The 14,289-nt window shown below is 47.9% G+C and overlaps 1 protein-coding gene across 3 annotated transcripts in view; it reads right to left on the bottom strand.

Moving 5' to 3' along the window:
- CUNH1orf105 (chromosome unknown C1orf105 homolog) overlaps nucleotides 1–14,289 on the bottom strand; it is a 27,041-nt gene extending 12,752 nt beyond the window's left edge. For all 3 annotated transcript variants that reach the window (XM_070396560.1, XM_070396558.1, XM_070396559.1), the window contains exons 1-5: nucleotides 13,490–14,289; nucleotides 11,881–11,971; nucleotides 5,329–5,403; nucleotides 3,642–3,709; nucleotides 1,900–1,967 (exon numbers count right to left, since the gene is read on the bottom strand). In XM_070396560.1, coding sequence (XP_070252661.1) covers nucleotides 1,900–1,967; nucleotides 3,642–3,709; nucleotides 5,329–5,403; nucleotides 11,881–11,971; nucleotides 13,490–13,587 — 400 coding nt within the window. In that variant the 5' untranslated portion in view covers nucleotides 13,588–14,289. The remainder of the gene's footprint in view (nucleotides 1–1,899; nucleotides 1,968–3,641; nucleotides 3,710–5,328; nucleotides 5,404–11,880; nucleotides 11,972–13,489) is intronic.

The raw sequence follows: 14,289 nt of genomic DNA, 5'->3' as shown, positions 1-14,289 counted from the left end.
ATGAAGTGAAGAAAGTGACCTTGATTTTCCTTACTGTGTGTTTCAAATGAAAGAAAAACTGGAGGCGACTTCAGTCAATATGAAAGCAAATGAGAAGATGGACCAAGTCTCTCAAATGACAGCCTGCACGGCACTGAACCCTTGGGTCCTTTCACCCAGAAGAATGATCCACTCCCACCTTGACAGCCCAGTGTTGCTTCTCTAAAAGATGAGACTTAGGTCAATGCTGAAGCTGGAGACAGAGCCACTACCCCATTTTCCATCAACAGCCAGTGAACGTAAGAATAGCACTGGGCAGCTTCTGGGAGAAGGCGGGTGTGTTAGGAAACCGGTGGCCTGGAAGGTTCAGGGCCTTGGTAAGGCCATCCCAGGTGGGAATGCAGTCCCATTCCCACCTTAACTGGTACTACCAGGCCTGCCTTCCTAGCATACAATTATTGTATAGGCAACTGCTTTTCAACCAAGGAGCCAAAAACAAACAATGGAGAAAGAAACACCTCTTTCATAAATGGTGCTGGGGCAATTGGAATGTCATACGCAAAAGAATGAAATTAGACCACTATCAGATACTATACACAAAACTTAACTCAAAATGAATTAAAGACTTACATATAGGACCTGAAAAAATAAAATACATAGAAGAAAACATAGGTACTAAACTCGGTCTCAGAAAGGTTATTGTGAACTTAACACAAAGGCAAGGAGAGTAAAAGCAAAAAAATAGAATAAAAATAAAAGCAAAAATAAACAAGTTTCTGCACAGCAAAAGAAACCATCAACAAAACAAAAAGGCAACCAACCAAATGGGAGAAGATATTTGCAAATGATACCTCTGATAAGGGGCTAATATTCAAAATATATAAAGAACTCATACGATTCAACAACAAAAGAGTCAGCAATCCAATTTAAAAATGGGCAGAGAACATGAACAAACACTTTTCCCAAGAAAACATACAAATGGCCAACAGATACATGAAGAGATGCTCAACTTCACTAGCTATTAGGAAAATGCAAATCAAAACCACAATGAGATGCCACCTCACATTTGTTAGAATGACTGTTATCAATATGACAAGAAATAACAAGTGTTGGAGAGGATGTAGAGAAAGGGGAACCCTCATACACTGCCGGTGGGAATGTAAATTGATGCAGCAACTATGGAAAACAGTTTGGAGGTTCCTCAAAAGTAAATAATAGAGTTACCATATGATGCAGCAATCCCTCTTCTGGTATCTACCTGGAAATTTGGAAATGTTTATTTGTAAAGATATATGTATGTTCACTGCAGCATTATTCACAATAATAGCCAAGACATGGAAACAACGGAAGGGTCCTTTGATGAGTAACTGGATAAAGAAGATGTGGTACATACACACAATGGAGAGCTACTCAGTCGTAAAAAATGATGAAAATATATAAATAATATATTGGCAATTGTGACAAAGGGTAGATCTTGAGAGTATCATGTGAAGTGAAATAAGTCAGATGGAAAAGGATAAGAACCATATTATTTCACTCATTTGTGGAGCTTAAAATACAAAGCAATACATGAACAGACAAACTCACAGACACAGACAATAGTATGGTGGTTACCAGAAGGGAGGAAGGGTAGTGGAGGATGAAGAGAATAAAGGGGGTCAAATACATAGTGATGGAAGGAGACGAGACTTTGGGTAGTGAGCACACAGTGCAATATACAGATGATGCATTATAGAATTGTATCCCTGAAACTTACATATTGTTATTAACCAATGTTACCCCAATCAATTCAATTTTTTAAAAAAGAGTGTGGGAATTTGTTCAGAAAGTTTAGAAATTATCTTAGGGGATTAAACTTTTCATTCTACTACTCCGGGGGCAGTGTGCCTCGTACCACACATACTACCAAAGAAAGCAAACCTGTTGAGATGTCATCAGGGGAACACCTGGGTTCAGTCTGAGCTTTTGGTGGCTGAAGACTCTTCATTCTGATTGGGGAGAGCAAGAAAGCACGTTAGTTATCTGACTAGGGCTTGTTGGAAAGGAATGTGTCCTTGCATGTTTTAAAACAGCGATGGCCTCTTGAATCCAGCACTTGTTAGCCTGGTACTGAGACCGCCTCGCAGCAGAGACAATTGGGCCAAACTTGCAAAAACAAAGTACTTTTAAGCAAAGTGCCAAACTTGTAAGATAAATAATTTGGGGCAACAAATTGCAAAAGTCTCCCTCATAGAAGAGTGAGCTTTTGCTCAGAAATCCCTGACTTTCGAGAGTTGAGTTTTCCATTTGCAGTCCATAAAGACTATTTATTAGAATAACTTTTACTGTGCTTTGACATAAGAACTATTTAAAAGTATGGACTCAGTGTAGGTGAATGTTATGGGTGCTGGAGCCTGTAATGCTCAAATACCCATTTCCTCCATGATCCTGTCCACCTGGCCAGGCACTGTGGTTTTAATGCACCGGAATCTACATCTCAATGTGGATCGAATGGCCCTGAGGTCAGCTACTGCTGTCCAATGTAATAAAGACCTATTATCCTCCCACATTATTGCTCTCTGTGTGAGGGGGAAAAAGTAAACCTTTTTGATTGGTCATATATAAGGGTAACTGTATGTCCAACCATCTACTGCAAAGCAGTTCTACCTACTTTGGTGCCTGATGCAAGGTGAGTCCATGTTTTAAGGTTTTTTTGTTGTTGTTTTTAGAATTTATTCTCTTTTTTAAAAATTATATTTTTAGTGATTTCGGAGGTGAATGGAGAGAGAGAGAGACAGAAACATCAATGATGAGAGAGAACCACTGGTCGGCTGCCTTCTGCATGCTACCACTGGGGATTGAGCCTGCAACCCAGGCATATGCCCTGACTGGGAATTGAACCAGGACCTCCTGGTTTATAGGTCAACCCTCAACCACTGAGCCATCCCAGCTGGGCTTGAGTTTTTAATAACGTAAAAATTGAGTATTTCTTCTCTGTCTGATAGTTAAATACAAGAAAAAAACTGAAATCCAACTAATCAAAATTCTGCCTGGATTTTATTTCTGATATAGTTGCTTTTGATAAGAAAGCAGCAAATGACAACCAACCAAACTGATAACGAAAAGGAATATTAGCTATTAAAGAGTGCAGCGGATGTCCCAGAGTCACGACAGATTCTGTGACCTGAATTAGATATGCCATCTACATAGAGAATTTGTATTTACTTCTGCCTAAGTTGTCAAAGAAATTTCCTATATTATTCCTTGCACTGTTCTTGCAAAGATGGAAAGGATGATGAAACCTCCTACAGTAGTTTCAGGGTGAAAAAAACTTTTTGGGTCTAACTATCTGGTTTAACCAAAAAAACAAAACCAATCAAGAAGCCCATTCTCTGGCCCTGGCTGGGTAGCCTAGTTGGTTAGAGAGCATCGTCCCAATAGGCCGAGGTTCCGGGTTTGATCCCCATTCAGGGCATATATAAGGATCAGCCAATGAATGCATAAGTAAGTGGAATAAATCTCTCTCTTTTTCTCTTCAAAATCAATAAAAAATAAAAGAAGCCAAATCCCTTAGCATCCCCTAAACATTCTACTTACTATTTTTCAATTCATTATCTTTGTGCCCCCAAACCAATATAATCAGAATTAGCCATGCCATGTCCCAATTTAAACCTTTGACTTACCTATGACTCATACAATTCTCAAAGGAATGTTTCAGATCATTTGGGATCATCATCATTCTTGGTTGTACCTGAGGAAGACAGTCTCATTTAGAACATTGTCCAAAACCGCATTCCAATTTTCATAGACTGTATGTGCCACCTTAACAAACTCAAGTTGTTTAAATATCAGAGTCAGAACTGTATCCTTTTGTGATATGAATGAACCAGAAGGAATTACCCTGCTCACACGTCATAGGGTCTTTGTTCTTCCCTGGTTATCAGATTTTGAAGTTAGATACCTCAAGATTAGTAAATCTTCCAGGTTTCTTTGGTGAGCTCACCACAACATTCTTCAGGTTTCAGGTTAACTATCACTTTTTCACAGGCACTACTAGGTCCCAGATGGCTGCCCAATGACCTCCTTGTTCCTAGGCTGCCTCGACTAGAATACTCATAACCTTTTCATTGTAGTCATTTGCTTAATGTCTGGCTTCCCTTATAGACTTTCAGCTTCCTGAGGCCATAGGCCACATCTGTACTTTAGTATTTCCAGGTCCTTAAGAAATATTTGTTGACCAAATTAGTGGATGAATGAACTCACTGCAAAGCATACATGAGGGTGTGAAGTGTGCCCTTCACACAGCTGTCCCTGGTGACCCCACACTACATAATGGAGCACCTGGCCAAGGGTCACTTCAGCACCAATAATAATTATCCAAGCCACATACTACTTAGGATTTTTATTTCATTGATATTCATCCATTTTATGCTTTTACTTTTAAAAAATATTTTTCTGTTGCTAATCATTTTCTTAAATTGAGACATAATTCACATACTATAAAATCTACCACGTTATTGTCCAATTCAGTGGTTTTTGGTATATTAATAAAGGTGTATAGCAATCACCATGATCGACTTCCAGAACAATTTCATGACTCCTTTATTCAGGAGTCAGTCCTCCTCCCCCGAGTCCTCAGCAACCACTATATTCTTTCTCTATGGATTCACCTACTCTGGACATTTCATATATATGGAATCATACAATATGTGGTCTTTGCTGTCTATTTTCTTTAGAAGTCCTGTAGCTTTGCAGTGAGTTTTGAAATAAAAAATGTGTGATTCTTCCAACTTTGTTCTTCCTTTTCTAGATTTCTTTGGCTATTCTGTAACTTTTGCATTTCCATATGAATTTTAAGATCTGCTTGTCAATTTCTGTAAAAAAGGCATCTGGGATTTCAAGGGCGACTGCCTTGAATCTGTGGATCAATTTGGGGGGTTATATTGCCATCTTAGCAATATTAAGTCTTCTAGTCCATGAATGTGGGATTACTTCTATTTATTTAGGTCTTCTTTAATTTCTTTCTATAATATTCTATAGTTTTTGTTGTACAAGTCTTACATTTTTTTTGTTAAATTTATTCCTAAGTATTTTAATTTTTGAGGCTATTGCGAATGGAATTGTTTTCTCAATTTTTTGGATTGTTCATTGGTAAGGTATAGAAATAAAATTAATTTTGTACATTGATCTTACTAGTATAGTCTGTAACACTGCTGTACTCATTTATCAGCTCTAATAGTTTTTGTATTTGTGGATCCCTTAGAACTGTCTATATATAAGATCACACCATCTGCAAATATAGTTTCACACCTTCATTTGTAATCTGGATTCCTTTCATCCCTTGCCCATCTCTGTCATCGCCAGGCTTACCATTCTCACTTCCTGGCATGTGGAGCACAGCTGCTGGTTCCTGCCCAGCATGGGGCCTCTCTGGTTCCTCCTGGCCTGCGGAGAGAGAGGAGAGGCAGAGAGCAGTGAGGAAATGCTGTGGTATCTGGGGCAGCAGAGAAGTGGGAAGAGGGTGGAGGGGTGAGGGAGGTTAACAGTCATTCCTTCCATAAAACAGAGATGGACACTCTGATCGCAGCCCCATCCTGGGTGCATGTAGAATTGAGGCTTGACTGCAGCCGGTAGGTGCAGAAAGGGATTAGGCAGGAGGGCTGAGCCAGAGACCCGGTGGTGGCCTCAGGCCCCAGCGACAGGGTTTCAGGGATAGGACAGCTGGCAGAGGGGGCTGAGGCTGGGGCTGGGGACTGAACCAAGGTCTGTCTTTTCGACTTGAGCACGTAGTTTGAGGGGCTGCACTCTCCCCATTTTATACAAGGGTCCACCACGGGGACAGGAGGACCTCCAATGGCTTGAGGAAAGCTAACAGAAGACTTCCCTCCGCAAACCTTTCACCGGCCCCTCCAACGCAGCGCCCTCTTTTCTGACGCCTTAATTCTCCAGCATACACTGTCCAGCACCAGGTGGCCCTGCTCCACTTCCCCAGAGTCACAATTTAAGCCATGAGCAGAACTAGAGCTGGTGCGAGGGTCTGAGCTCCTCCACTTCTGGGGAACAGAGGCTGCCCCGAGGGCCTGGCACAAGAAAGCTCCGGGTCTGCTCAGCGCTGCTTTCTCCCTGACTTCACTCCTGCCCGGGCTGAAGGGAGGCTTCCAGGCATCGCCACCTGCGGCCCGAGGCTCGAGAGGCAGCAAGTGGGAACCTGAGACTCCTGTTCTGCCTGGGGTTCTTTCTCACCTCCTTCATGCCCACTGACGGCAGCGTCCTGAGACACGCTCCCAGGAGGCACAGACAATGGGGAGGAGGGTCCTGGGACCCACAGACCATCACTCTGCACAGGAGCCTTCTCCTGCCACTGGATCGGCTTGTTGTGACACCTGGGCCCTAGGAGGTGTGCACACAGGAGGAGGAAGGACATGTTTAAACTAAGTGGGGAGTGCCTGGGGTGCTCCTACCGTGACCTCTGCCAGGTGGGTCCCCATGGAGCTTCACACTGGGGGTGTGAGGACTGAAAACTATGGGCAACGTTGGACTCTTCCACCAAATGTTTAAAATACACTTCATTTTTACCGGCTGCTTTAAAACAATCGACTCAGTCTTGCCGCACTGTGGGTTGGTATGCTACAGTATGAGTGTGAATGACTAGATTCATTCATCCAACAACAACACACTTACTGTGAGGCTACCATGTGGAGGGGGCGGTGACAAAATTCCTGGCCCCAGGGAAGACCAGGGAAGAATACAAACTCATTCATTTGCCCATTCATTAGGGACTGGAGACACTGAGATAAATGAGACACAGCCTCTAAGCTGTCGCCACCCAGCAGGCTGTGTGCAATCGTGTAGTATATTGAGGCCCCCGGGAGGGGTCTGAGAAGGTTAGAGAGGAGGCAGTGCCTGGGTAGGTGAACAGGAGGGGGCAGGAGGAGGGCATTCCAGCCCAGAAAACGCTGTGCAGCTACACAGAGGAATGACCAGCCGGCACCCAGGAGAGCTCAGGGTGACTGCATTGTCCCGTGGGAGGAGGGATGCAGTGAGAAGAGACACTAGAGAGGAAGTGTGTCCTGTGCTGACTCCTCTGCTTCTGGGCCAATTCAGCCTTCTCCCCTGTCTTCCCTGAGGTTCTAGGGGTGGAATCTCCTGGGGCTGAGCCCCTCCATCCACCCCTCACGTCTCTGAGTTCTGAGACTGAGATACCCCCAGAATCTGCAATTCAAGGTTGGGGGTACCATGTGTCATAGAAGAGGCAACGGAACTCTGGGCCTCCAGGAAGGAGAGAGGCAATGTCCCAACGGAGGGATCAGGAAGAGCCTAGATGCAAAGAAGTTGCTGCAAACAGTTTGGGATCCCAGGTTCTGTCGGCTTCCTCCCTGCCGTCGGGCTCTGCTGCCGAGTCCCCTTCACTCTCGGTTCCCTCAAGGCCAGCCCAGCAGTGGCAGGAATGGAGGGTTCAGAGCCCGGGCCCTGGGTTGCATTATAGAGTCCCAGCCACCGAGGAAAGAGGCTCGGAAATGTTAGACAGTTCTTTCCCAAGCAGCTGTCCCCAGGAGAGCGGATGGCAGCTGTGACTGGAGAGTGACAGCAGCCTCTGTCCCCTGGCCAAGGTCTAATGCAGGTTTCAGCCAGGCCAGGAAGCCAAAGCTTGCTCTTCACATGTCACAGCTGGAAACATCTGGATATCGAGGTCAACATCTGCCAGGTTCCCAAGATCCGGCTCATGGCCCAAGTCCTTGGCCCCCTCCAATCTTTGGTAAACAAACAGAGAAATCTCTCTCTCTCTCTCTCTCTCTTTCTCTCTCTCTCTTTCATACACACACCTGTCTCACAACAAAAACTGAAAATGTGAGCAGCAGATGGTGACTTTAAAAATAGCACGACTCAAGGAGCACTGACAAATTTGCCTCTGTACTCCCTTCCCTTCGGCACCTCAATTCCTCTTTCTCTGTTTCACTCCTGCCTTAGCTGAGAGAGGTCACCTGTCTCAACTCTTTCAATGAACACCATGAGGAAAATGTGGCCCAGAAAGGTTAGGGTGCTTGTCGAATAGCTCATCTATTTAGTTTGTCCACCAGAAAGTTCTCTGGCTGAAGGGTCAAGGGGACAGTGGACTCTTAGGATCCATATAAGGGGATAAAGATGCCTATATCCCTTCAAATACAAAAAGTGGTGCTCGGAGAACTATTTTCAATATGCCAGAATAACCCTATGATAATTAAACATTGTCCTGATCTCTGAAAATACCAGCCACCTCCGTAGTTTTATGCAGCTGAATGTAGTTTTTAAAATTATCTTCCTGTTCACTCGGAAAAACTTCGCACACACACAAAATAAGCAACAGCCATGTACCTGCCGTCCTGACTTAGTAAACTTGGTTATTATTACCATTTTATTTCAGGGCACTGGTGCTCATGATTACCTCCCTTTAAGATGGTCTTTATAGTTATATATGTTGGATCTATATCAACAGGAGAACAACTTAGGCGTATACAAGGTAGTTTCTGTGGTGGTCACGAGCTTTCAAAAATTGAGTGTTGCCGTAACCGGTTTGGCTCAGTGGATAGAGCGTCAGCCTGCAGACTGAAAGGTCCCAGGTTCGATTCCGGTCAAGGGCATGTACCTTGGTTGCAGGCACATCCCCAGTGGGGGGTGTGCAGGAGGCAGCTGATCGATGTTTCTCTCTCATCGATGTTTCTGGCTCTCTATCCCTCTCCCTTCCTCTCTGTAAAAAATCAATAAAATATATATAAAAAAATTGAGTGTCAATGGGAGAAATCTTAGAAAGAGTTCTCAGGGGTGAGAACAGTGGAAGTCGCCCTTCGTGTGTATTTTCTCAGCTATGTCCCTGCACCATGTCACTAGCCAGGGCTTTTTGTCACAGAGCTGCTAAAAGCAAAGGCAATAACGTCTCACCTTTATTCTGACTCATTAGACTGGAAAACAACAGATCAGAGAGGAGACAGAGTCCACGGGGCAGGAATGCAGAGAGTCGGGTGGCCTTTCACCCTCCACGAGTGACTGTGGGGCTCTAATCAGTTACACCCAAGCCTGGCAAGCAGAAAAGGGGGTGCAGGGTCTTGGCAGTGGCCCCCACACAGCTGCTCTGCCTGCCGTGGAGCTCTGAGTGAGCAGCCTCCTGGCCTCACGCATCCACCTATCCAATTACACTTTCCTGTCCTGGGCATCATGAGTGGCCGCCTGGAGTGGCAGGTGGCAGTCATGACTAACAGAGAAGGCGCTCCACAGTAGAGGTTTGCATGGGGGATGTTTAGGCTCCGTTTCTTTGTCTTCATTTCCTATCTTTCTTCTTTGTGAGCTTATGCCTCTCCCCTTCCATCTCCTTTTTTGTATTTTTGTCTCCTTATGTCTCCGTGTGTCTCTTGGCTCGGCTTCCCATCTTTCTGTCTCTGAGCCTGTTTCCTCTCTTTCCCTCTCTCATCAGGGAGGACTGCGCTCCAGGCACACAGACACCTGCCCTGCCAGGAACAGCTCCAGGGCAGGAAGGAACACCACCTGGCTGAGGATGACCAAAGTCCTGCCCTTTGACCTGTGACGGTGAAGAGGGAGCCAGGGCAGGACCTCTGCACCACGCCCAGGGCCCGGAGGTCTGGTTGGCGGCAGGGCTGCCTACAGCTCTCAGTAGCTCCTCGATTTAGAGGATAAAGGGAGAGACAGCGTGTCCACAGGGCATTCTACTCCCATGAGATGCATCATTGCTCTTTGCTTTCCAGAAAGGAGCAGCTGCGGCTGTTTACCGCACAGCAGACATGCTCAGGCCTTCACGTCTGTAGCCAATGACTGAGATCTGAGTCTGTGTGACGGGCTGGGAGCTGACCTGAGATACCTGCCAGGTGTCCCAACAGAACAGGCACCCAGGTTTGCTATGAAGGTGGCAGAATATGCCTCTCCCAAACATGCCACTGGGCCATCAGGGTTATTTGGAGCCCAAGGCACTTTGTAAGACAGCAGGTGCATGAAGGGTGCACTGATCCCCCCTTTTCTTCCTGAAAGTAGGAGATAAAAACCCCAAAAGGAAGAGGCCCTCCTTACGCCAGAAGGAAAGCAACATCCTTATCGTAAAGGACCAGAAGATGAAGCTGAGGGAATTCTCTGCAAACAGACCTTGTTTAAATAACTCTTCTCCCCTCTAATCTCCCTGTGCAGTTGAGTTACTTTTCCACAATCGCCTCTCTCGTATAAAAACGTTTTGGCTTTGCCACTTCTTTGGGTCTTTGTTCCTGTAGGAGGGCACCCGTGTCACGTAAAACATAGTAAAGAGATGTGCTTTTCTCCCCCTAATTTGTCTGCAGTTAATGCAATCCTCAGGCCCAGCTGAAAGCTCTAAGATGGAAAAGGTTGGGGAGAGAGAGAGAGAGAGAGAGAGAGAGAGAGAGAGAAGAGGACCCCTCCCCCCTCCTCGAGGTACCCAACAGCAGTAATGGACTTGTGACCTGCTGTGCCCATTGTCCCAGCTTGGGAAGCTGTTGCTCTGGGCTGCCCTCTAGTGGCCACCCATGAGCACTGCAGCCATGAAATTCCGAGCCCAGTTGAAGGGGAACCCTCTCACTGGCCTGGGCCTTAGCAATGCCTTCCTCCCTGCGTCCTGGGTGCCTGGAGTCAGTGCCTCTGCACGTGTGCGGAGACCCAGAGCAAACCTGCAGGAGGTGGCGCTAGGGGGAGGCTGTCTGCATAGGAAGTTCAAGGAGACTAAATGACCAGAAGGCTTCTTGCTGGTTCTGCCTGGACTGCCAAGCCCAGCGTGTCCCTGTTCAGCCCCTCAGTCGTGGCAGCAGACACTCTCACCTGCTTGCCTGGGTGTCAGGGGGATTAATGAAGTCACCCTGGAGCACAGCCCTGCCCTTGACCCTCAGTGCTGTGGCCAGGCCCACCCAGCTCCACCCTCCCTTCCCTGTAAGCCCACGCCCTTGCGGCCTGAACGCTCAAAGCTCTGCAGGCAAGTCCTGCCTGCTCAGTTGCAGGTCTTGCTTCCCGGGCCCTTCCTCACTCGTGGAAATCTTCTGAGCCAGTGAGATGCCACTACCTCTGGATCCCGCCCTCGCTCCGCTCCGTCTCTTTTCGCCCCTTCCCCGCCCACAGGGGACCCTTCCTCCCACCCCGCCCTGATATACATTGGGCAGCCCTGTGCCTGTCCCTGCACCCTGTCATTTGTGTAGGCAGGAACTGACCTGCTCATCCCTGTATCTGTATGAAACCAGGTAAAAAGGGCTGCGAAAGCACTTATCCCGATGTGAGGGCTGGTCACGACGTGACCACAGCTACAGAGCTCTGGCCAAATGCATTAGGGACACAGCCTCCTGCACTGCCCACAATAGTCCTGTGCTGGGTAATCTTTCGGGTGAAGAAACTGCTCGTATCCCGAGTTCTCTCTCTTCCTCCACCTCGGGGAGGTGCTGACTTCACAAGCACCATAAATTCGGGGACCCTCTGTGAGGCTAGTGTCACTGCATGTCACCCAGCAGCCAGGCACGGTTGACTTTCAGGGTTGGAGGGGAGATGAGGACTGTTTAGTGTGAAAACCTATGTGAATAGGGATCCTAGGGGTTTATGGTGGTGGTGAGAGGGGGTTAGAGACTCAGAAACTAGGTGTGGTTCTGGACACAGGCTGAGAAGCAGTCCCTGAGGGTCCCAGGGCAGATGCCTCAACATGAAATTTTTAATTTCCCTTTTTGATGGTTCTCCCCTCAGGCCTTTATTCTTAGCTCCAGTGGACCTGGGGGCCCTGAACGAGGTGACTGGCTGGGGCTCGTTCATTTCACTTGGCAAATGTCTACTGAGCACCTACATGGCCCAGGCTCCGGCTGTGCTAAGGAGACAGGAAGTGTCTTTGCAGTCACATTCATGTCGTCCTAGAACTGCTATTGGTTTCTTTGCAATTAAAGGAAAAAAAAAGTTGAGTACCTTAGATAAGCCATTTGGAACTTGAAACGTATTTGGCGAATTCACATCCTTCCTCCATGAATTCAGAGAAGTGGCCGAGCCATGAGGGTATCTGAGTGATCAAAACAAAAGCCTGTTAGAACCACAGTCTCTGGTGTGAAGGGCGAGGCCCTTGTTATTTCAGAGAGAAGCCACGGGGCATCCCCGGGCGGAGCAATCCACCGCCTCCTCCTGTGGACCATGTCCTCCCTCCAGCCACGTTTTCCCTGGAATTTTCTTGGCGGTTTGCAAGGGAAGTAGTGATGCTCTTCACGGGGTGGCACACCTGCTGGCCGGTGTGGTTCATTTTATTACGGTATGAAAGTTCTACATGTGCTTTTTAAAAAAATATATATTTTATTGATTTTTTACAGAGAGGAAGGGAGAGAGACAGAGAGCCAGAAACATCGATGAGAGAGAAACATCGATCAGCCGCCTCCTACCGGGGATGTGCCCGCAACCCAGGCACACGCCCTTGACCGGAATCGAACCTGGGACCTTTCAGTCTGCAGGCCGACGCTCCATCCACTGAGCCAAACCGGTTTCGGCTACATGTGCTTTAAGCTTTAGCTAGCCTTGGCAAAGCAGCTGTGACACAGAACAGAAAGGGTTTTGTCAAAAATAAACAGCGTGCGCCCTAACCGGTTTGGCTCAGTGGATAGAGCAGGGGTCCTCAAACTTTTTAAACAGGGGGCCAGTTCACTGTCCCTCAGACCGTTGGAGGGCCGGACTATAGTTTTAAAAAAAACTATGAACAAATTCCCATGCACACTGCACATATCTTATTTTGAAGTAAAAAAACAAAACGGGAACAAATACAATATTTGTATTTGCATGTGGCCCGCAGGCCGTAGTTTGAGGACCCCTGAGATAGAGTGTCGGCCTGCGGACTCAAGGGTCCCAGGTTCGATTCCGGTCAAGGGCATGTACCTTGGTTGTGGGCACATCCCCAGTAGGGAGTGTGCAGGAGGCAGCTGATCGATGTTTCTAACTCTCTATCCCAACCCCTTCCTCTCTGTAAAAAATCAATAAAATATATTTAAAAAAAAATAAAAAAATAAACAAAATAAACAGCGTGGAACCCAGAGCTGTGGCCAGATGAGGATTTCCTAATCCTCGGGAATTGCTGATACTTAAACAGACAGCCTTTCAGCAGACTTTGCATGCCTACCTGTCCTCCCCAAAGCGCAGGGCACCTCACAGGTGTGGTCCATCCTGTTAGACCTCCTGTGAGGCAGGTGGGTGTCATTTCTCTCAACAAGGGTTCCGTGCTGCCCGGACCCTCCCCGTACAGACACGTGGCGAGCTCCTCTGACCACCGCAGGTCCTTCTCCTGGCAGCTAGCTCCAGCGTGGCTGGCTGCAGGAAAAGGCCCCTTCCTTTCCCCTCTGACCCTCCAGGACCTGGCTGTGAAAGTGAGCAGGTTCTAAGAGCACCTCGTTGAGTGCTGAGCCCTGCACCTCCTCCCACTCCCACCAAAGACTGTACAAGCAGGGAACACGACGTGGGTTTCTCAACTGACCAGACGCGCGGCCTTGCTTCTGTGTGGCCTTCCCTGCAACCTTTGCCACCAGCAGCTGAGCTCTCTTACCTTTGGGGGAGGCTGAGCACCAGGGGCTTGTTTCTCAGGCTGGCCTCACAAAGCCAGGGGATCCTGTCGAACTTGGGAACAGAAGCCTGGAGAGACATGGAAAGAAATCCTTTTCCAGAATCTGTCGCGCTTGACCAGAGCAAGCTGATGGCAGCTGGACAGCACTCAATACATTTTTTTTTTTTTTTTGTGAGCAGTTACATTTAGTTAACTTTTTGGGTTGCCCACACAATGGCCAAGAGCAAACAGTGTGGTCCCCATTCCGCTGACGGAGAAATGGAAGCTCAGCCTGTTGGCCGAGTCACGCTGGTGGGGCGTGGATTCGGGGTTCCCGACTGTCGTGTCCCCCGTGTCATGTGCTCGCTGTCCCTTTGCTTCTGGGTCACGCCCCTCTGTTCTGCAGACTCGGGTGCCTCCATGCACCCCGCTGGGTCTCAGGGACCTGCGAGTCCACGTCTGCGGCGGAGTCCGCCACCCGCACCCCTTCTCCAGGCAAAGAGAGGAAGGACGTTAACTTTGTGAATCCACTTCCCAGCTGGGCCGACCAGCCACCACCTCCCTGAGCCCCAGTTCTGTCCCCTACGAGGGCGGGGCGGCCGTCACATCCCAGGTCCGTGCGCGCGACCGAAAGCTCCCTCGCGGGCAGCAGGGGTGCCGCCTGTTTCACCCGCAGCGGTGTCACCAGCACCTGCAGGGATTCGGTGACTGTGTCGGGAGAAAGCACGGACCCCGGGAAGGCCCCCGCCGAGGGCCTGACTTCACCCCGGGAACTCAACACCGGCAGCCGCGCTCAGCTCGCG

This window comes from Myotis yumanensis, unplaced genomic scaffold, assembly GCF_028538775.1.
Source record: "Myotis yumanensis isolate MYYU_CA2020_CCGP unplaced genomic scaffold, mMyoYum1.0.hap1 SCAF_17, whole genome shotgun sequence".
NCBI lineage: Eukaryota > Metazoa > Chordata > Mammalia > Chiroptera > Vespertilionidae > Myotis > Myotis yumanensis.
Note: the sequence above shows the minus strand (reverse complement) of the source record. Positions and strands in the feature narration are given on the sequence as shown.